The sequence below is a fragment of the Macaca fascicularis genome, chromosome 13 (assembly GCF_037993035.2).
Source record: "Macaca fascicularis isolate 582-1 chromosome 13, T2T-MFA8v1.1".
Classification (NCBI taxonomy): domain Eukaryota; kingdom Metazoa; phylum Chordata; class Mammalia; order Primates; family Cercopithecidae; genus Macaca; species Macaca fascicularis.
Genome location: NC_088387.1, coordinates 13,460,856 through 13,484,165, shown reverse-complemented (window position 1 = coordinate 13,484,165; position 23,310 = coordinate 13,460,856). Strand labels below are relative to the sequence as shown.

The following is a 23,310-nucleotide window of genomic DNA, read 5'->3' as shown; positions in this document are numbered from 1 at the left end:
GCAGGATGGGAGTGTTGACCCTCCAAGTGAAATAAATTCCTGAATTGATTATCTCCATCCTAAAACAAACTTTTTTTTTTTTTTTTTTTTTTTTTTTTTTTTTTTTTGGTGATACAGAGTCTTGCTCTGTCACCCTGGCTGGAGTGCAGTGTTAGGATCTCGGCTCACTGTAATTGCCTCCTGGGTTCAAGCAATTCTGCTTCAGCCTCCTGAGTAGCTGGGATTACAGGCAAGCACCACCATGCCCAGCTAATTTGTGTATTTGTAGTAGAAATAGGGTTTCACCATTTTGGCCAGGCTGGTCTCGAACTCCTGACCTCAGGTGATCCACCTGCCTTGGCCTCCCAAAATGCTGGGATTACAGGTGAGAGAAACCGCACTTGACCCTAAAACAGCTTCTTACTTGATTGATTTCTGAGTTCCAAGGGAAAATACAAAAGTCGAAATTGAGAGAAAGTAAAAGTGGAGTAAGGCCTCAGAAGGCTGTGATTGGTGTTGGAGAAACACTACTAGGGCATAAAGCTGGGATAATAAAATCTGAGAAATCCCACAGTGTTTATCTACAGGTGGAAATCATATTCCACATGTGGGCGGAGTCAGGGATCCCTGTGTTTTAAAATCAGTGAGGGAATTGAATATCTGGACTTGTGTCAATTAACATACAAAACTCAGTGCTTTTGATGTTCTCATTCACAAAATATCTGTGTTCCTTCTTTGTCAGAAACCATAGTCATAGGCTTCCTAATTTTGACCTTGGGAAAAGAGGAGAGGCCTCTGTGTGTTTGTGACTGTTGGTCAGGCTGTGGTGCAGGGGGTGTCACCCTTCAGTGAAGGTCTGGCTTTTCATCACAGGTTGGTCTGAAAATTATGTACAAGGCTGGTGTCTCAGGTGTTCTTTCTCCAACCTCAGCTTTTCTTAGTGCCTGAAGTGTCTGCAAGTGGAAATCCAGAAGAAGACAGAGAGAAACTGAGTTCTTGACAATGCATTCACTAGTGAGTGGGGGATGGCTCTTTCTACTGAAATTATACCCATATTGCTGGCAAATGGGCAGTTTTCTCCAGTTTGCATGGGTGTTTCATTTTTATTCTTTTTTTGTTTGTTTTTATGATGCAAAATCCACCCAGCCTGGGTGTTCCAAATGCAATCAGGAGACTTTCAGGTATCTGGCCTCCAATTAAGTTTTCTCAGGACTCTAGGTTGGGTATCATGTGTCAATGATTCCTAAATTATCAATATAATTTCTAATATTACACTACTTTATTCCGGCCCCTATGCAGGCTATTTACAAAAAAAGACATGAGACGTCTCATTTATGTATTTCTTTTTCTTCTATCCATCCTATAACCTCATAGGGAAATAATTGACCCATTAACTGTACCATTGGCTGACATAGACTTAGGATTGTGATGAATGCAGGCAATAGAGATGCGTGAAGAGCAGAAGATCACAGCCCAATAATGAGGCTGATGTTCTAGCAGCTGAGTTCAATAAATCCCATGTGATAGGCCTTGGGCAAGAGCTGCACAGTGTTGAGGAAAAAGGAGAGTTTGATAAAATATATTTATGCTTTTAAAAACTTTGCAAAAGGACAACTAAAGAAGTCATTATTATTCTTATCCCCATTCATTTTACCTTTTGGTAATTAACCTTTTTGCCTTCTGGTAACTGAAAGTAACATATAAGAAATACAATTACTTAATTATGGTTGCACACTCAGGAGAAGGAATATAGTAGATATAGTACAATTTAGGGTTCTGTGGAAATGCTCTATAAGGGCTGGTTAGAAAAAAACAAAACAGTAAAGAGGCCTTTTTATCCTTGAACAAGCCAAGTGACAAGGTAAAGTTAAAAGAGAGGCAGTGATAACTGATGTTTGGGTTGACCAGAGAAAGTTGAGAACAGGAGGCTTCATATCACAGGAATCATCAGACTAAGACTTCCTCAGTATAGCAGCCTCAGCGGTCTTGTCTTGTGCGGCTGGACTGTCTTTAAGCCTTGTCATGAACACCTGAATTACATAACATTAGAGTGACTCTATGTATGAATTGAGTCCTATATTCTGTGTAAAACTTGTTCAGTTCTGAAGAATGCTGGAGTCTGGTTCATTGCTTTCTACCTTTTTAATGAATAAGGGACAAATGACCTGTATTTAGTAAATATTTGCTGGATAGGAAACATGTTTTCTATTACTTCTTTAGATTATTCAAAACACATAATAGGTCTTTTAACCATTTGATTGGTGAGAAACCTGTGGTTTATCTAGAGAAATAATTCATGTAATCACGGTCATGTTTAAAAAGTAGTAAATCATGGTTATTTGCCTTGTGACAAATCTGTAATTTACTTGAAATTCATGGTAAATTTGTTTTATTTATGAAGGTTCAAGTGAAAATTTTATAATCAGTTATGTACAGGTGATTAACACATTACTGAAAAATATCTGGGCTATATTATGCCACATCTCATGCGATATTTCTTCATAGGAAAGTTTAATGGATTAAGAGTGGGTATGTCTCTGTGAGTGAATTTGAAAGGCAGATACCAGTTTAGTGTTGAGAATGAACTGGCTGGAACCTAAAACACTGAGTGTTCTGCATACCCAGATCCTACCTATGTCATCCTCAGCCTTCCTCCTCTGGACATTAAAAGGGATTCTCTGTCTAAACTAAAATGTCTGATGTTTTAGAACAAAGTGACTTTTGAAGATGTAGCTATTGACTTCACCCAGGAAGAGTGGGCCATGACGGACACATCCAAGAGAAAGCTGTACAGAGATGTAATGCTGGAAAACGTGTGTCAACTGGTGTCCCTCGGTGAGTCCCTCAACATTCACATACGTATGTAGACACACATTGACTCATTCATTCAATAAGTGTTGGAACAGCTTCCCCATATCTCACTCTAATCTCTGATTCTCTCGCAGATCTTATCTGAAAAAAAATTTGAGCTCTCTAAATCTGTCTGAAAGAAATATCTTTATTTTGTTTTATTTTATTTAGTTTGTCACTCAATTAGAATGTAATCTTGACAAGGATGTCATGGTTTCCTTGGTACTCAGTCTCTAATACTCAGAACAGACCTGAGAACATAATGAATATTTTCAATGTATTAAATTAAATATTTTCTAAATAACTCTTCTGCTTTAGTCGCTATGCTTAGGCTGAGACCAATTAGTGAAAACAATAGCAGTATCTTTTTTGTGTAGAACACCAATTATTTCTGTAAATCGAATTGTTTTTCTGTTCTGTATGAGAATAATAATAAACATATTGTGCAGAGATTTAATTAATCTCTTTCTGAAAAGACTGTGTATTACGCATTGTGTCTTGGAACTTAGGCATGGACTCAGCATTCATAGGTCCTGACTGTTTTGAATTTCCTTTTCCTGATGGACCTTTTGTTTGAATTTATTTTCTAGTTTCACGTTGGGTCAGAAAAATCCTGGGGAGTTTTCTGTGTTCTAGGTCTTGTGGCCTGAGCTGACCTTCACTGTTTTTATTCTTCCTTGATAGCCTGCCTTACAGTTGGTGATAATGCACATTTATTGACAGTGAACTCAAAACACATGTACTGTTTCCACTAACAGGGTGCCAGATAAGCAAATCTTATATAACTTTGCAGCTGGAGCAAGGAAAAGAGCTCTGGCGGGAAGGAAGAGAATTTCTCCAAGGCTAGAATCTGGTTAAGCAACAGGGTCCTGTGCTCTAATAGGAGGAGGTGCTTCGTCAGTGAATAATATCAGTCAAATATTAATTAGCGGTTTTATTAAATGAGTGGTAATTTCTAAAATGTAGGTTAAGTTACTGGAGCAGAATTCCTTAGATGTTATTATCATTTTGTTCATATGTCAGATGCTACTCTTGTGTCCTCTTGCCTTTTCTTTTACTTTCGGGAAAAGGATAATTCATGTACTTGTTGGGGTTAAACTGTCACATGCTGACTCTTTTCCTGATACCCCTGTGAAGACTATCCCTCTATTTACCTGCCTGATATCTCATTTCCATTTTAACTCTTTTCACGTTTTAATTTTAAAACTCTTTTCTAATTGCTGACGCTGTACAATCTGTTTCTTCTATTGAAGTATTTTCTTCAATTGAAGTATTTTCTTCATTTGACACATTTGCCACATCTAAGTGTCAATTTTTGAAAAAAGTAAATGGGCCTTGGGGTTTTTCAAACAATTTTATTATCATAATACCAAGGTAACAATTTATTTTTCAATTATTTGAGACAAGGAAAGTGCCCTTAAGAAAAAACACACGATATTCATGCATCCTATCAGAAAAGATGCATCCACTGGTATGACAATGGTGAGTTTTATAGCTGTGTACACCAGCCATCTAAGTTAAAGACCTGGTAATGGGTTAAGTTAGTAATGACACACAGTCACCTGAGTGTAATTAGGCTGGCATTAAGTGCTTTCTAAGCAAAAAAAATTTGATAGTTTGAATTCAGTGAATAAAGTGACCTGTGTTCTAAACCATAACATGAAATCTTTAAAATAGAACAAGTGCGTGTACATTGCTCATGCTCAGACTTTGAAAGATATTGATATCATCACAATTAATAGAATAACTCTATAGTTGGGATCTTATAAAAGAGAAAATATCTGTGTCTGCAGGAGACAATGTGTACGCAAGTGTCAATCGAGAAAAATGACGAGACAAGTCTCAATCATTGTAGGAGATTTATTTGCCAGAGTTAAGGACATGCACCTGGGGGACAGGTGTATGCCTTTCTCCAAAGATGATTTTCTCTAAATTTAAAGGGGGAAAGGGTGGGATATTGAGAAGTACACAATTTTCATGTAAAAGATGGGTAGAAAAAAATAGTAATTCGTACATTTTTCTGGCTCAGTGAATCTGGATTGTTTTTACATGAGATGACATAAACAAATGAGGCAGAGGAATAATGCAGGAGAGCTGCATTTTATATAAGACAACATAGGCAAAATGGGGCAGGGAAACAATCGGATATGTATTTGTGTCTGGTGAACTGGGGATGACTGCGCCTGTAAAGACAAGCTATCAGTTTGCATTGCCATGGTGTAACTTTAACAGCTCATGCGGAATTTCCTTGTGGGCAAAATACGGGGGAGGCAAGTAGCTTTTCATCTTGTAGCCATATTATTTAGGAACCAGAAGGGGGAGGCAAGTTTGTGTGACCCTGTTCTCAGCTTGATTTTTCCCTTTGGTTAAATGAGTTTGGGGTGCCAACATTTAATTTCCTTTCACACTAGTAACATTGGAAAGATTTCAACTGGACTCTACTACTGAATGGTTGGTCTAGGATTCAAAGGTGGTGAAATGAACGTATAGATGTATGTCGGTAAATCAATAAGAGCTTTTAATCTTTGTCCCTAAAGGAGAACTCTCTCACTCTGGAGGATCCCTTTGAATGTAATGATTTGAGAGAAGATTGCACTCACAGTTCCACAATGACTCAGCGTTTGTTAACTCAGAGTGGAAAGAAACCCTACATCAGCAAACAGTGTGGAAAATCCCTTAGTAATCAGTTATTCCCTAAACCACATAAACAAATTCATACTAAAGGTAAATCATGTCAATGTAATATATGTGAAAAGGCCTATACTAATTGCTTTCACCTTAGATGGCACAAGATGACTCACACTGGAGAGAGGCCATATGCATGTCAGCTATGTGGAAAATCCTTCACTCTGTGTTCTCACCTTAGAAGACATGAGAAAACTCACACGGGAGAGAGACCGTATAAGTGTCATCAGTGTGGGAAAGGTTTTATTCAATCCTTTAACCTTCGAAGACGTGAGAGAACTCACCTTGGATAAAAGCGTTATGAATGTGATAAAAGTGGGAAAGTCTTTAGTCAAAGCTCTGGCTTTAGAGGACACACAAGAATTCACACTGAAGAGAAACCACATACTTGTCTTCTATGTGGGAAAGACTTTAGTCTATCTTCTGACCTTAGATGATATGAGAGAACATGCACTGGAGAAAAGCCATATGAATGCCATTTATGTGGGAAAGCCTTCAGCCAGTGTACTAATCTTAAATAACATCAGAAAAGTCACCCTGGAGAGAAAATGATAAATGTCTTCAGAACATATTCTGACTTTAGATGACATGGTGTTAGGAATGACGAATGTAAGGAATATGGAAGAGACTTCAGCTGTAGTTGTAACATCTAAAAATGACAAAGGACTCACATTTTGAAGAATTACTATAATCAACATGGACGTTACTTCAGTTACCTTTATTCTTCAGTCCTCATCAATAAATTCATATGGAAGAGAAATTGTATGACATGTATGTACCAAAGACTTGTTAGTGATCTGATCATAAATGACACGAGAGAGCTGAAACTGTCAACATAATAAACTAAAAGTCTTCAGCAACAGTTTTAGTAACTTAAAACATGTGGGACTTTCAGGTAGAGAATCTCTAGCTCTGCATTCAGTGTGAAAATGTTTTTATGTGCAATTTGTTGTCAACTAACATAAGAAAACTTTACTTGGATGAACCCTTTATTTGTATTTTCTGTGAATAAACATTCAGCCAAGCACTAGGCTTGATGTTCACAAGAAAACACAGTGATAAAATGCTGCTAAAATGGAAAATAAGAGAGGAAATCCTTTATAAGTTAATAAGAAGGGAAAGTCTTTCCAAGGGCAATGAATTCTCTTGGAATACCAAACACTTCTTACTGGAGAAGTTATGTCTTGAAAAATCATGAGAAATCCTTTCTTCACAGAGTAACGCTTGTGGCACATGTGAGATTTCACACTGGACAAAACACGGTTAGCATCTTGAAAGGAGAAGATTCTTAAGTGGTAATTCATTTCTTAGTTGACATTAAGTTTCTCACATTGAGAAGCTATCAAACTTGAAAATCACTGTGGAGAAACCTGATAGATTTCTCATCAGAAAAGTGAGTCAAGAAGGTGGACCTCTAGAAAAAACTCTTAACACATAGTTTAGCAAAATAATTCAGAAATTTGAGAAAATGTCTATTCATAAAAATGCAGCACATAAATGTATAATAGCAAAGTGACCTGGGCATAAATTGAATGCAGAATTGTATAAGAAATCTCATTAAACATTTCCAAAAGATCAATACTTACAAATATTGAAAGAATACAATCGGATGTTGAAAAAATTTAGTGTGTTGGTGAAGTCCTTCTTTCATTTATGCAGCCCCAACATATCGATTTGCATCTGCACTCCTCGGCTTATGGGTCGAGATTCTACCCCAACTTCTGAGTCTCCCCAGTCTTCAACGGCTCTTTCCTCACAGCTCACCTCCCTTTACTTCCATGTTCACTAAAACCACTTGTTTCCATCCAACCCTGGAACTGACACATCAGGGATCTTCAGCCCCACTTGCCAGATTTCTCAGTGTGTCATTGCATAGATTTAGCAAGGAAACGGAGGCTGGATCAAAGACACCTAGTATATGCATTTGGGTGTCCCCAGCCCTTGCCTCTGTCTCTGAGTAGTTACCTGGGATCAGAGAATAAGGCAGCCCTGCTCTTCTATCCCTCAGAAATCTCTTGAAATTTTGTCCCTGAAGCCTCTCTAAGTGGAGGTAGCAGTTCATCTCATGACACCCCAGAGTTTACTCAGGTAAGTCCTGAGTTATTACACAGAGACAGACACAGCTGTGTTCCTTTTACTTCTGTCCAGAAGATAAAACACCAGCATGATAAAACAGCCGAACCTGTCAGCCACCATGCAAGCCTTTCCTATATTTGATTCAATGTACTTTTCCAGAAGCAAAATGAAAGTTCTCACAGATGGGGCCTCCTCTGCCTTGTCCTCAGAATTGGAAAATGTATTGTCCATCAAGGAGCCTCAGTACTGAACCTAAAACTCAAGAGAAAACGTTTCCTGAATAATAAGTGGGATGACGACTTGAAATTTTGCAAAACAGGCACAATCTTAATACGATAGGCCTTACTAAGGCTAAATGGCCTTATCCATGGTTGAAATTGACACATCATTATATTAAAAAATCTCCACAAGTGATTGATTTTACTCAGCAGCCAGGGTTTATGTCAAGAGTGAGGATAATGAGCAAGAAATTCAAGCCCTTGGCAAACTGGTTGGAGAGGCAAGGATTGTGTCCAGGTAGAGCTCATAACATTATTTATTGTTTAATCTATTTAATTAAATATGTAATTTACCCTCAAACTGTGGCTGACATTATATGTAGTCCTGAGCCACATTAAGATGTACTATTTGTGCTGTGAAATTCTACGAGATTTGACAAATGCATGGTGGCAGATCTCCAGCATTAAAGCATAACACAGGATGCTTCTCTTATTCAAGCTCTTCTTCCCTTCACATAGAGGGAATCAATCGACTTTTGTATACTAACTTTCGAATTTGTTTCTTTATTCCCATCTTCTTTAATTAAAGCACAAGATATCGTACTCAATTTCCATTTGATCTTCCAAAAGAAAGGTACTGAATAATCCATACCTGAATTTCAGTGATTCAGATTCAGGTCCACCGCTAAGCAGTAAAGGCCAAACGTCCTGTGCTGCCACCTCATGGCCGGCAAAGGGCAATGAAATCCATCGTTCCGGCCATGCAGGGCGCATGCGCGGTCTGCTTCCCGCAGCGAGCCGGATCTCCAGGGAGGACCTGAGTTTTCTTTACCCAGGGTGAGGGAGGCGCCGCCGCCCTGGCTTTGGGGCTGGGGCCTCCGGGGAGGTTCCGGGTGGGGGCGTTGAAGAGGCAGCTCTTTTTGCAAGGCCCAAGATGGCGGGCCCTGCACAGGCCGCGCTGTTCCGCGCCCTCAGGGCGTCAGTATCCCATTGGGGCCGGATGCCCCCGCTGGGCCCGGAGCATCCTTGGCCGTGCCCTCGCAGAGCCGCACTGAGGCTGAGGTGGCGCGGGGGCCTGGGTTCCGCGAGGAGTGGCGGCAGCGAGGGCTGGAGGACCCGGGCTCCGGGGCTCCGGGGCGTCTGGCCTGGATGGGACTGAGCCCATCCAGGGACTGGGACTCCCGGGTTCTGGTGCGGGTGGATCCTGGGCAGGCTCAGGACCAAGTCCCTCTCCTTCCACCAAGGAGCGCCCAGAGGCCGGCGGGAGCTCCAGGTTCACCTCCTCCTCCTTCAGGTGTTTACTTTTCCTTTATTTCTGTAAGGCCAGAAATTGGCGCCATCCTTCACATCGGTGAATCGGGACCCTAACACCCGTTACCTCAGTTTTATTGTTATTGCCATTAACAGTGTTGGTGGCTTTATCACTAAGATCATCATTGTTGTTATTGTCATTCATGATTATTAGCAGGTGGGTTCATCATTTTGTCTCACTATGCATTTTTTTTTTTTTTTTTTTTTTTTTTTGTGATTGGTTTTATATGATGTTGAATTGAACTTCTCTAATCTTGACTAGTGTTGTCAGATTCCTGAAGAGCATTCCGGAGGACAACCCCTGCCTTTAGTGCAGCCACAGAATTTCGTGGGCACAGGAGAGCACCTAGAATATTCCCCTTTCATTGCACAGCAGCTTTGGGAAATGGTGGCTGCCTGGCTCTGAGATGAGGTGGAAAAGACCGGACACTGGGGCAAGTGATAGCACCTCCACTGGTGTTTTTATGAAGCCAGTGCACTGTCTCCCACGTAGACTTAGAATAAAATCTGATGGCTCTAAAAGGCCATGTTTGCCCTTCCTGGACTTCCTGGGAGCCTTTAAACCTTGTGTGGTTCCTAGAGTGGCTAGGTTGCCATATCTGTGCCTCGTATTGCAGCACCAGTCTTTTCTGGGCCAACAAGGGCACTTAGAATGTTTCCAGAAGCTCAGGCATGCTGTCTCTGTTCCTCCCTTCTGTTCAATGGCAATTCACTGGGTCCCTGGCTGACATAGAACATCCTGCAGAGGGATGGGCTTGGGTGACTTCCTGGCCAGCCTTTCCAGGCAGTTATCTTTGAAAAACTTGAAGAGACTCACAGAGGCCATTCACTGGTATTTCATGACTGCAAGTGGGGTTTCTGGTTCCTTGGGTTTACTTAGAATATCTGAATGGCTCTGAATGGCCAAGAAACCCTCTCTGGTCTTGGAAGCTGCCAAAAGCTATTACTGGGCCTTGGAAGAGTCTTTAAAATTTTTCCAGGTACAGCTGAGAATAGGAAACTTTTCCAGGTCTAGCCCAACCAGCTCAGGTCGAGTCCTGAAAAACTGGTGGGTATTGGGGGAGCTCATCTTATGAAAGAGCAATTGGTGGCAAAGCTGGGTCTCCAGGACAGCTGTGTGTGTATATGTCTGCAGAGCATGCCTTGTAGTCATCTTTAGTAACTGAACACCATTTGTGAATGGATAAACTATATTCCTTGCTGTACAATAGTGAAAAATTCATATTAACAATGGTAATAATAAAAATATTGATGAATATTAACAGGAATGACGATCATCATGATACTAGTACCAATGGTTATAATACTGATATTAATACTAACCCTATGGACTTGGGACATACGAGTTTTCCCTAAGTGGATAATAGGCATAAATATTTGGTGGTGTAGGGTTATTTCAAGTCCCAGAAAGCAAGGATGAACATCTAGAACGAGAAGAAAAACAATCTGGAGGTTGGCAAGTGCACACCTGGGGACTCCTTTGTTAACTTCTGGTGTTTCAGCCTAAGAGGGAATGTTAATATAACCCTGGTCCTGTAACACCATGCTGACCAACACCTACCAGTTTTCAGGAGATAAGATAGCTGGCTGATGGAACAGGGATCCAGAGAAGTTACGTGTCCAGACCAGTACATGTTGCCCAGTGGCAGAGTTCATGACAAGCAATAAACCCCAGGGTAATGTCATTCCCAGCCAGCTGACTGTCATCTGTTCTTTCATGGCCCCTCTCTACTGGTACCTCTAGGCACTGGCATGTCCTCCAGAGGCTGTAGGAGGGCATCATACTCAGTACTCACCCACCTGCAGGAGGCAAGAAAGATGGAAAGAGCTAAATACCATGGTTTCTGGATTCTTTTTGGTGGGCATGGCATATTTCGCATTTGCTTTACTAATGGTGGAACCCAGTCAATGGTTTGCAATACAGCTCTGGATGACTCTGGACACCTGTAGAGATTTTGACAATTTCCAGAAGGTCACAAGTTCTTGGAGGACTTTTTCATGAGTTCTTTGACTGAAAAGGTGGTTCAAAAAACTACTGTTCTGACTTAGAAAATGTTGCAGAGGCTGGGCGCGGTGGCTCATGCCTGTAATACCAGCACTTTGGGAGGCCGAGGCAGGCAGTTCTCGAGGTCAGGAGTTTGAGACCAGCCTGAAACCCCATCTCTACTAAAAATACAAAAATGAGGGGGGCGTGGTGGCATGCACCTGTAACCCAGCTACTCAGGAGGCTGAGGCGGGAGAATCGCTTGAACCTGGGAGTCGGAAGTTGCAGTGAGCCAAGATTGTGCCACTGGACTCCAGCCTGGGCGACAGTGCGAGACTCTATCACAAGAAAAAAAAAAAGAAGAAGAAGAAGAAAAAGAAAATGTTGCAGAGACTCTGGTGAACAGGTAGTCCCTCTCCTGCCACTCCAGGTAAAAGTTTCTTGGCCACAAACCTGATTTAGCAGTATGCCTTCATCTTAGGTGGGTAACAGAAAGCCATTCATGACCTATCCAAGCATGGAGGGGGAATTTGACTTAGAAAACTTTTAGGTGGACTAGTTGGTGAAAGAAAGTGCATTCTAGGGCTCACAGGCCTACACATAGAGTTGCTAGCACATAAAGCATATGTATGAATTCTTTCTGAGCCCATGGCAAGACCAGGGTGCACTTCATCCATCTACTATGCTGGTATGAATAGATACTTGCCCAAAAAAGAAAAGAATAACTCAGGAAGCCCATTCTTCTACAGGACACCAGGTGGTACAGTAGGAGTCTTGGGGTTGCTGTGGTATGTATGTTTTAAGGTTGTCTTTTAATCATCTTCAGCAAATTCAACAGTCTTCAGAACATAAAAAAAAATTATTCAACATTGCATAATAACTACCACAAATCTATCCATGATAAAGAACTGTACCCACATAATAATAACATTAATAGCAATCACAATGGTGTGATATAAATGTCATTTTAAAGAAGAGAATAATAAAAGAGCAGATATTTAAGAGCATATTCCTGTAAGCCTGTGACATTGTTCCCATATGAGCCCTCGTGTTATTGATTACAGGGAGAGGCTTGGGGCTGCATCTTGAAATATCTTCTGTGATGGCAAAGAAGAGTGGCAGTAGGGAGAATAATTCTGAGCCACACGAGGGCTTGGGCAAAAGTGGAGATGCCTGTGCCACGTGGAAATACATTACAAATGGACTATGGAAAAGGGTCTGGCCAGAGTCCTGCCTGACACAGGTCATACAAAAGCTTTCAGTAGTTCGCCCCAAGAAATGGCTGGTCCAGGCTGTAGATGAGAAGCACTGGGCAGACAGGTCCACACCCGCTTCCTGAGTCTCAGAAGTCTGGTGTGCATCGAACATTAAGCCCCCAAGCCTACTGAGACTTCACCTCCTGGCTGGTCTTCTACCATCTGATTCTTGAGCCCCATCACGTAAGTGCCATCTCCATCCTGGAATTGCTGACAATGTCTGATGGAGGGTTTCACCCTGGGTACTCAGTACCAGCAATGGATGAAATACCAGAAGGGAGGCTCCAGGGCTTCCATAGAAGACACATTCTAAAGTTGCTCGGGTGATCAAATGGTCATCTCATAGATTTTCAGCAGAACTGCAGCATTTTGTGAATACCTGAGTGAATGCAGAAAGTATCCAGACGCATGGGCATTCTAGGAAGCTCCCTGTGTAAATCAAATACAAGGAATATCTACTTCTGGGCTCAAAAGCTAACTTAGATTGCAGGGGCCTTTAAAAACAGTATGCTGAGAATAGATAGGGCTCAAGGACAGTATCTCCAATTGAACTTTTAATGAACTCCCGTAGGCGCCAAGAAGGCGGGCAGATAAGGAAGAGCATAGAAACAAGGAACTGAGTAGAAGGTTACATCTGGGAAAAGAAAGTTTGTTTTACATTGCATTCTTTCTGCTGACGTGGGGTTTATGGAGTATAAATAAAGTGAGGCGGAGGCTCTGAGCGCGGCCGCCATGTTCTCTGTGTGTCTTTGTCTTTTGTGTGTTCTTTCATTCTCCACCACCCCCGACACGGACCCCAACATTAGATAATAAAAAAAGTGAGATGCTGGCAGAAGGCAAATAACTCCACTTCAGTTCTTGAGAGAAAAATGGTTCTGTAACCTCTGAGTTTATTTAGAAAATGTTTGGAGCCTCAGGAAGACCAAGTATATCATTCCTGATGTTTCCAGGGCAGATTGGACTGCTTGGGCCTCTGGGACTATTCTAAGTCCTCTCAGATTTCCATGGGAAACCGTATCTCTACTCCTAGAGCTCACACCACCCCTGGGCAAGCTCATTGTTTTCTAAATATTCCAAGGAAGTCCATCCAGGGTATGCCTGTATTGGTGAGTTTCACCTTGGACTGGCAGGAGAACTCTGAGAATGATACATCCTGACTTCACTTGATAAAGGTAGGGGAGCCAAGAAGTCCAGATCTGGAGAGCACCTGAAACACCAGATGGCAGAAGGACAGTAAGGAGGTGAAGTCAGCTATGGAGGTGGAGCTTCATGTTTAATGCATGTAGGATTCTGAGTTCCAGGACTGATGGGCTGGTGGGGATGAGATACATGTCTTCTTTGCAGGGAGCCAGGCCAAACCAGCCATCTGGTTGCACTACTGAAAGCTTTTGTGTGCCCAGTGGTAGGTAAGACACAAGCCAAACTCTCTTCACCTCTGGCTGGTAGTCCTTGACTAGAGAGGTTTGCACACAAGTGGTCCTATTAGCCCATGCTCTCCTGTGGCTTGCTTTCCTTTCACCTGTTTCTCATGTTTGCCGTCATGGAACACATTTCATAGTGAAATTCTTTGACTCTGACTCCAAATTACACAAGGAGGACCCAATTTGTCAACTTTTCATATATTTAGAAGAATCTCCACATTGATTTTTGTATCCTTATGTTCATATTGTCACCAGTATTAAAATTCTTACTATTTAGGTCATTGCGTTCACTATCATAATTATTAAATATTTTTCATTTATCATTTATTTTTATTGGTTAATTTTTTGTGGCAGCTGTTATATAACAATCACTAGAGTTTCTCTATTCATGAAAGATGTCCACGTTAATGGAGGTAACTAGGAGTGTTACTTTACAGGTATGTAAACACAGATAATCTTGGCTGAACTGTGGCTATATTGTCTGGTGTCCCTTTGAAGGTGAAGCCTCTTGTGTTATTCTAAGTGACCTCTGGAGACAGAAACTGTCTCATAATTGCAGGGACGACTTGAGAAGGCATCCTGAGCCTATGCAGAAATGCAGAAGCACTTCCATGATCTAAGCAACCTATGTGAAGGCCTGAAAGCCAAAGCAAAGCTGTCCAACAAAAAGTTTTCCTAGTAACACTGGAGGTCCATCAGTCACTCCTCCTGGTCTGGAAATGCCAGAAATGTCCTCCGTGGTTCTTATGAGGGTCCGGATCTTTTCAAAATCACCTCAGAAGCCATAGAACCACTCCATCCTACCTGAAATTGCAGAATGACTCTTCTTTTGACCAGAGTCTCAAAAATATATTCATTGATAGTTTTGGTTCCTGGGAGCCGCCATTGCTTGCAAAAGATGTGCCAGAGACTAGACATTTTCTGTTTCCTCACTTGTCCGGAAAAGACTGAAGTTTTTCTGGAACACAGAAATGGGAATCTGACCCTCTGAGCAGCCTCAGAATTTTCTAAGTCTTCCAAGCAGAGTGGAAGTTCTGGTGAGGACTCTTTGTACCCCCGATGGTCTGGAATCACATAGGATGATGCGTTCAAACAACTCTAGGTGGAGATATATTTTCTGAGATATTCCAAGGAGGAGGGACACAACTGGACCAGATGTTAAAAGGGCAGCTGAGCATTAAGTGCCTATGTAGTGTTTGCAGCTTAATGTCCCATGCAGAAGGGGACTCTGGGCTCTTGTGTTAGAATTCAATGTAATTCTGGGGTCCTGCTTTTCTTCCAGGAAATCCCACTTCCATCTGGATGTCTGGATGAACCACTGAAAGCCACTGAGTGTCCTGCAGTAGGTGAACTGTGGCCAGAGCCCAAGGATGAAGGGGGCTCCTTCTGTCTGTGACTGTGAAGAGGAAGCCTGAGGTATAGCAGACTCAGGCCCCAGAAGGATGGAAAAAATGAGGTGGGGAGTGAGGGGAACTCAGAGGAAGACTGAGGTCTGCAGAATCCCAGGGTCAAGGAGACAGTGCGGTGTCCTGGTGGTGTCCTTGATGTTCCAAGAGGGGTGATAATCCATCTCCTGAGTAAAAGCTTCATATGGGGTGAGGAGGGGAGAAGTAAACAGAGAGGAAGCAGGGAAGGCCAAGACAGCGACCAGCCTTAGAGCGATTTTAAGCAGAAATGGACACAGACCCTGGACCCCATCGCGGGGTTGCAGGCCAAGGACCGTCTCTAGGCGATGCATAGCTCCCTTGTGGGGTTAGTGGGAGTAGGCATTGTGACGTCTGCAGGGGTGTGGAAGGCTGGGCGACGGGAGCAGCTTACAGGGCTGGACCAGAAATACTGAACTTCTTTTCCATCAGTGAAATCCACTTCCGAGTCAGAAAAAACTGCAAGTTCTGGAGGGGCAGGGCCTAGGAGGAGGTCAGGGCCTGAGCCTTCCTGCTTTGACCCCCCCTACCCCCCGTGTTTCTGGGTCTGTCCTCACTTCCACCCAGCGGATCTTGAGTATCCTCCTTTGAGTCCCCACGAGTGTGTTGTGTGCAGTGGGGCCAGGCTGCTTCATCCACTGCACGTTAAATGTTTCCAATACTTTCTGGCCAAAGTTTAGAGTTGTCAGACCACTGACTTTGAATGTTGACCTGGTTCCTTTTGAACAGAGTAAAATCTATTGAAGTTTAAGGTCACCTCTTTTCATGGATGGTGAAGAGGCAGGCTGTTCAGGCGCAACTGCCCTCAGGTCTGGAGGGCGGCGGAGGTCACTGTGGGTGGTGGGTGAAGCCGGAACCTCTGTGGCTCTAGACTTTCAAATATTTCATTTTTTCTTTTGTAGTTTGTGTTTGTTGCTTGCTTTTTTTTACAATGGGAACTGGAATGTAAGATGCCAAACTAGCCTGTGGGGGACATGGATTTTCACAACAGTAACCACAGAGTGTAGTTTCCATTTCTATTCCCTGTTCATGTGGGAGGCAGAGAAGGAAATCAGGCGCTCAGTTCTAGGGACATCACAGGACTAGGACATGTACAGTGAGGGTGGAAGGCAGAGGCATTGCTTTAGGAGAATAAAATTACTGCATGCACACACATATGTATGTATATGGATGTATGTACACAAATATGCATATTTATAGATTCTATTCTTCCTCTCTCTATATAATTTTCTTTATTTCACACTTGATATGATTTTTTTTATTATACTTTGTGTTCTAGGGTACATGTGCACAATGTGTAGGTTTGTTACATATATATACATGTGCCATGTTGGTGTGCTGCACCCATTAACTCATCATTTACATTAGGTATATCTCCTAATGCTATCCCTCCCCCCTCCCCCCACCCTACATCAGGCCCCAGTGTGTGACGTTCCCCTTACTGTGTCCAAGTGATCTCATTGTTCAGTTACCACCTATGAGTGAGGACATGCGGTGTTTGGTTTTCTGTTCTTGTGATAGTTTGCTGAGAATGATGGTTTCCGGCTACATCCATGTGCCTACAAAGGATGCAAACTCATCCTTTTTTATGGCTGCATGGTATTCCATGGTGTATATGTGGCACATTTTCTTAATCCAGTCTGTCATTATAGACATTTGGGTTGGTTCCAAGTCTCTGCTATTGTGAATAGTGCTGCAGTAAACATACATGAGTATGTGTCTTTATAGCAGCATGATTTATAATCCTTTGGGGATATACCCAGTAATAGGATGGCTGGGTCAAATGGTATTTCAAGTTCTACATCCTTGAGGAATCGCCACACTGTCTTTCACAGTGGTTGAACTAGTTTACAGTCCCACCAACAGTGTAAAAGCGTTCCTATTTCTCCACATCCTCTCCAGCACCTGTTGTTTCCTGACTTTTTAATAATTGCCATTCTAACTGGTGTGAGATGGCATCTTATTGTGGTTTTGATTTGCATTTCTTTGATGGCTAGTGATGATGAGTATTTTTTCATGTGTCTGTTGGCTGCATAAATGTCTTCTTTTGAGAAGTGTCTGTTCTTATCCTTTGCCCACTTTTGGATGGGGTTGTTTGTTTTTTTCTTGTAAATTTGTTTGAGTTCTTTGTAGGTTCTGGATATTAGCCCTTTGTCAGATGAGTAGATTGCCACAATTTTCTCCCATTCTGTAGGTTGTCTGTTCACTCTGATGGTAGTTTCTTTTGCTGTGCAGAAGCTCTTTAGTTTAATTAGATCCCATTTGTCTATTTTGGCTTTTGTTGCCATTGCTTTTGGTGTTGTAGATATGAAGTCCTTGCCCATGCCTATGTCCTGAATGGTATTGCCTAGGTTTTCTTCTAGGGGTTTTATGGTTTTAGGTCTAATATTTAAGTCTCTAATCCCTCTTGAATTAATTTTTGTGTAAGGAGTAAGGAAGGGATCCAGTTTCAGCTTTTTATTTATGGCTAGCCAGTTTTCCCAGCAGCATTTATTAAATAGGGAATCCTTTCCCCATTTCTTATTTTTGTCAGGTTTGTCAAAGATCAGATGGTTGTAGAAGTGTGGTATTATTTCTGAGGGCTCTATTCTGTTCCATTGGTCTATAGCTCTGTTTTCATAGCAGTATCATGCTGTTTTGGTTACTGTAGCCTTGCTGTATAGTTTGAAGTCAGGTAGCGTGATGCCTCCAGCTTTGTTCTTTTGACTAGGATTGTCTTGACAATGCGGGCTCTTTTTTGGTTCCATGTGAACTTTAAAGTAGTTTTTTTCCAATTCTGTAAAGGAAGTCATTGGTAGCTTAATGGGGATGGCATTGAATCTATAAATTACCTTGGACAGTATGACCATTTTCACGATATTGATTCTTCCTGTTCATGAGCATGGAATGTTCTTCCATTTGTTTGTGTCCTCCTTTATTTCATTGAGCAGTGGTTTGTAGTTCTCCTGAAGAGGTCCTTCACATCTGTTGTAAGTTGGATTCCTAGGTATTTTATTCTCTTTGAAGCAATTGTGAATGGGAGTTCATTCATGATTTGGCTCTCTGTTTGTCTGTTATTGGTGTATAAGAATGCTTGTGATTGTTGCACATTAATTTTGTATCCTGAGACTTTGCTAAAGTTGCTTATCAGTTTGAGGAGATTTTGGGCTGAGACGATGGGGTTTTCTAAATAGACAAGCATGTTATCTGCAAACAGGGACAATTTGACTTCTTCTTTTCCTAATGAAATACTCTTTATTTATTTCTCTTGCCTGATTGCCCTAGCCAGAACTTCCAACACTATGTTGAATAGGAGTGGTGTGAGAGGGCATCCCTGTCTTGTGCCAGTTTTTAAGGGGAATGCTTCCAGTTTTTGCCCATTCGGTATGATACTGGCTGTGGGTTTGTCATGAATAGCTCTTATTATTTTGAGATACGTTCCATCAATACTGAATTTATTGAGAGTTTTTAGCATGAAGGGTTGTTGAATTTTGTCAAAGGCCTTTTCTGCATCTATTGAGATAATCATGTGGTTTTTGTCTTTGGTTCTGTTTATATGTTGGATTACGTTTATTGATTTGAGTATGTTGAACCAGCCTTGCATCCCAGGGATGAAGCCCACTTGATCATGGTGGATAAGCTTTTTGATGTGCTTCTGGATTCGGTTAGCCAGTATTTTATTGAGGATTTTTCTATCAATGTTCATCAGGGATATTGGTCTAAAATTCTCTTGTTTTGGTGTGTCTCTGCCAGGCTTTGGTATCAGGATGATACTGGCCTCATAAAATGAGTTAGAGAGGATTCCCTGTTTTTCTATTGATTGGAATCGTTTCAGAAGGAATAGTACCAGCTCCTCTTTGTACCTCTGGTAGAATTCAGCTGTGAATCTGTCTGGTCCTGGACTTTTTTTGGTTAGTAGGCTATTAATTATTACCTCAATTTCAGAGCCTGCTATTGGTCTCTTCAGGGATTCAACTTCTTCCTGGTTTAGTCTTGGGAGAGTGTATGTGTCCAGGAATGTATCCATTTCTTCTAAGTTTTCTAGTTTATTTGCGTAGAGGTTTTTATAGTATTCTCTGATGGTAGTTTGTATTTCTGTGGGGTCGGTGGTGATATCCCTTTATCATTTTTTATTGCATCTATTTGATTCTTCTCTCTTTTCTTCTTTATTGCTCTTGCTAGTGGTCTATCAATTTTGTTGATCTTTTCAAAAAACTAGCTTCTGGATTCAATGATTTTTTGAAGGGTTTTTTGTGTCTCTGTCTCCTTCAGTTCTGCTCTGATCTTAGTTATTTCTTGCCTTCTGCTAGCTTTTGAATGTGTTTGCTCTTGCTTCTCTAGTTCTTTTAATTGTGATGTTAGGGTGTCAATTTTAGATCTTTCCTGCTTTCTCTTGTGAGAATTTAGTGCTATAAATTTCCCTCTACACACTGCTTTAAATGTGTCCCAGAGATTCTGGTATGTTGTATCTTTGTTCTCATTGGTTTCAAAGAACATCTTTATTTCTGCCTTCATTTCGTTATGTACCCAGTAGTCATTCAAGAGCAAGTTGTTCAGTTTCCATGTAGTTGAGTGGTTTTGATTGAGTTTCTTAATCCTGAGTTCTTGTTTGATTGCACTGTGGTCTGAGAGACAGTTTGTTATAATTTCTGTTCTTTTACACTTACTGAGGGGTGCTTTACTTCAAACTATGTGGTCAATTTTGGAATAAGTACAATGTGGTGCTGAGAAGAATGTGTATTCTGTTGATTTGGGGTGGAGAGTTCTGTAGAAGTCTATTAGGTCCACTTGGTGCAGAGTTGAGTTCAATTCCTGGATATCCTTATTGGCTTTCTGTCTCGTTGATCTGTCCAATGTTGACAGTGGGGGGTTAAATTCTCCCACTATTATTGTGTGGGAGTCTAACTCTCTTTGTAAGTCTCTAAGGCCTTGTTTTATGAATCTGGGTGCTCCTGTATTGGGTGCATATATATTTAGGGTAGTTAACTCTTCTTGTTGAATTGATCCCTTTATCATTATGTAATGACCTTGTTTGTCTCTTTTGATCTTTGTGGTTTAATGTCTGTGTTATCAGAGACTAGGATTGTAACCCCTGACATTTTTTTTGTTTTCCATTTGCTTGGTAGATCTTGTTCCATCCCTTTATTTTGAGCCTATGTGTGTCTCTGCATGTGAGATGAGTCTCCTGAATACAGCAAACTGATGGGTCTTGACTCTTTATTCAATTTGCCAGTCTGTGTCTTTTAATTGGAGCATTTAACCCATTTACATTTAAGGTTAATATTGTTATGTGTGAACTTGATCCTGTTGTTATGATGTTAGCTGGTTATTTTGCTCGTTAGTTGATGCAGTTTCTTCCTAGCATCGATGGTCTTTACATGTTGGCATGTTTTTGCAATGGTTAGTACTGTTTGTTCCTTTCCATGTTTAGTACTTCCTTCAGGAACTCTTGTAGGGCAGGCCTGGTGGTGACAGAATCTCTCAGCATTTGCTTGTCTATAGAAGATTTTATTTCTCCTTCACTTATGAAACTTAGTTGACTGGATATGAAATTCTGGTTTGAAAATTCTTTAAGAATGTTGACTATCGGCCCCCACTCTCTTCTGGCTTGTAGAGTTTCTGCCAAGATATCTGCTGTTAGTCTGATGGGCTTCCCTTTGTGGGTAATGTAACCTTTCTCTCTGACTGCCCGTAACATTTTTTCCTTCTTTTCAACTTTGGTGAATCTGACACATAATGTGTTTTGAAGTTGCTCTTCTTGAGGAGTATCTTTGTGGCGTCCTCTGTATTTCCCGAATTTGAATGTTGGCCTGCCTTGCTGGGTTAGGGAAGTTCTCCTGGATGATATCCTGCAGAGTATTTTCCAACTTGGTTCCATTCTCCCCATCACTTTCAGGTACACCAATCAGATGTAGATTTGGTCTTTTCACATAATCCCATATTTCTTGGAGGCTTTGTTCATTTCTTTTTACTCTTTCTTCTCTAAATTTCTCTTCTTGCTTCATTTGATTCATTTGATCTTCAATCTCTGATACTCTTTCTTCCAATTGATCAGGTCGGTTACTGAAGCTTGTGCATTTGTCATGTAGTTCTTGCGTCATGGTTTTCATCTCTATCAGGTCGTTTATGGACTTCTCTGCATTGGTTATTCTAGTTATCCATTTGTCAAATCTTTTTTCAAGGTTTTTAGTTTCTTTGTGCTGGGTTTGTAGTTCCTCCTTTAGCTCTGAGAAGTTTGATCAACTGAAGCCTTCCTCTCTCAACTTGTCAAAGTCATTCTCCATCCATCTTTGTTCTGTTGCTGGTGAGGAGCTGCGTTCCTTTGGAGGGGGAGAGGTGCTCTGATTTTTTGAATTTTGAGCTTTTCTGCACTGCTTTTTCCCCCTGTTTGTGGTTTTATCTACCTTTGGTCTTTGATGATGGTGATGTATGGGTGAGGTTTTGGTGTGGATGTCCTTTCTGCTTGTTAGTTTTCCTTCTAACAGTCGGGACCCTCAGCTTCAGGTCTGTTGGAGTTTGCTTGAGGTTCACTCCAGGTAGGCTCCTCCCAGTTAGGCTCTCCAGTTAGGCTACTCGGGGGTCAGGGACCCACTTGAGCAGGCAGTCTGTCAGTTCTCAGATCCCAACCTCCATGCTGGGAGAATCACTACTCTCTTCGAAGCTGTCACACAGGGACATTTACATCTGCAGAGGTTTCTGCTGCTTTTTGTTTAGCTATGCCCTGTCCCCAGAGGTGGAGTCTACAGAGGCAGGCAGGCCTCCTTGAGCTGCAGTGGGCTACACCCAGTTCGAGCTTCCTGGCTGCTTTGTTTACCTACTTAAGCCTCAGCAATGGTGGGCACCCCTCCCCCAGCCTCACTGCCGCCTTGCAGTTAGATCTCAGACTGCTGTGCTAGCAATGAGAGAGGCTCTGTGGGCTTAGGACCCTCCGAGCCAGGTGTGGGATATAATCTCCTGGTGTGCTGTTTGCTAAGACCCTTGGTAAAGCACAGTATTGGATGGGAGTGACCCAATTTTCCAGTGTTCTGTGTCACAGTTTCCCTTCGCTAAGAAAAGGAATTCCCTTCCCCCTTGCACTTCCTAGGTGAGGTGATGACTTGCCCTGCTTCGGCTCTCACTCGTTGGGCTGCGCCCACTGTCCTGCACCAACTGTCCAACATGCCCCAGTGAGATGAACCTGGTACCTCAATTGGAAATGCAGAAATCACCCATCTTCGGTGTTGCTCACGCTGGCAGCTGGAGGCTGGAGCTGTTCCTATTTGGCCATTGTGGCACCAACCTCACTTGATATGATTTCTAAATTTAAATGCCTTTGAGACAAACATGAATTGTGAAGGGATTTAAAAATGTCAGTGAAAAATGGAATTAAAAATAAAAATATAAGTATCAACTTTATTTCTCAATATAATCTCTACTGAGGTCAAGACACTGCATTAAGGGATGATCCCAACCATTCAGTCCATTGCTAAAGAACTGAGGGTCATGGGAATTTAACCATGTCAATGCAATCTTCTACTATTAACTGAAGAAAAATGGGTGCCCTTTACAGTTATTTTAAGATTAGGAAAAATAAGGTCAGAAGAAACCAAATCAGGACTGTAATGTTGATGCCTAATAATTTCCCATGAAAACTCTTTCAAAATTACCGGTGTTTGACGAGAGGAAGGAACAGAAGTGTTGTTGTGGTGCAGAGGGACTCTCTAGTGAAGCTTTACAGGGCACTTTTCTTCAAAAGTATTTGCTAATTTTCTCTAAGAACTCTCCTACTAAGCAAATATTATGGTGCTTTGATCCTACAGAATGTCAACAAGCAAAATGCCTTGAGCATCCCCAAAACCTCTATGGCTTTTGCTTTTGAGAAGTTTGCTTTTGCTTTGACTGGACCACTTCTACTTCTTGGTAGCCATTGTTTTAATTGTGCTTTGCCTTCAGGATCCTATTGATAAAGTCAGTTTCACTCCCTGTTATAATTCTTCAAAATAATGCTTCAGGATCTTGATTCTGCTTGTTCAAAATAGTCACTAATAGCTCTACTTTTGTCCATAGCTGATCTAGGCACAAGGGTATTTGGGACTCATCAAATGTAAAGTTTCTCAACTTTCACGTTATAGTCAGTATTGTGTAAGC

At 41.6% G+C, this 23,310-nt stretch overlaps 1 protein-coding gene across 1 annotated transcript; it reads left to right on the top strand.

Moving 5' to 3' along the window:
- The first annotated feature begins 2,733 nt into the window (after nt 1-2,733).
- LOC135966941 (zinc finger protein 705A-like) lies at nt 2,734-15,218 on the top strand. The gene is made up of 4 exons (XM_065527699.1): nt 2,734-2,814; nt 4,232-4,311; nt 5,367-5,553; nt 15,063-15,218. The coding sequence occupies exons 1-4, from the start codon at nt 2,742-2,744 to the stop codon at nt 15,092-15,094; spliced, it is 372 nt and encodes a 123-aa protein (XP_065383771.1). The 5' UTR covers nt 2,734-2,741; the 3' UTR covers nt 15,095-15,218.
- Nucleotides 15,219-23,310: the final 8,092 nt, after the last annotated feature.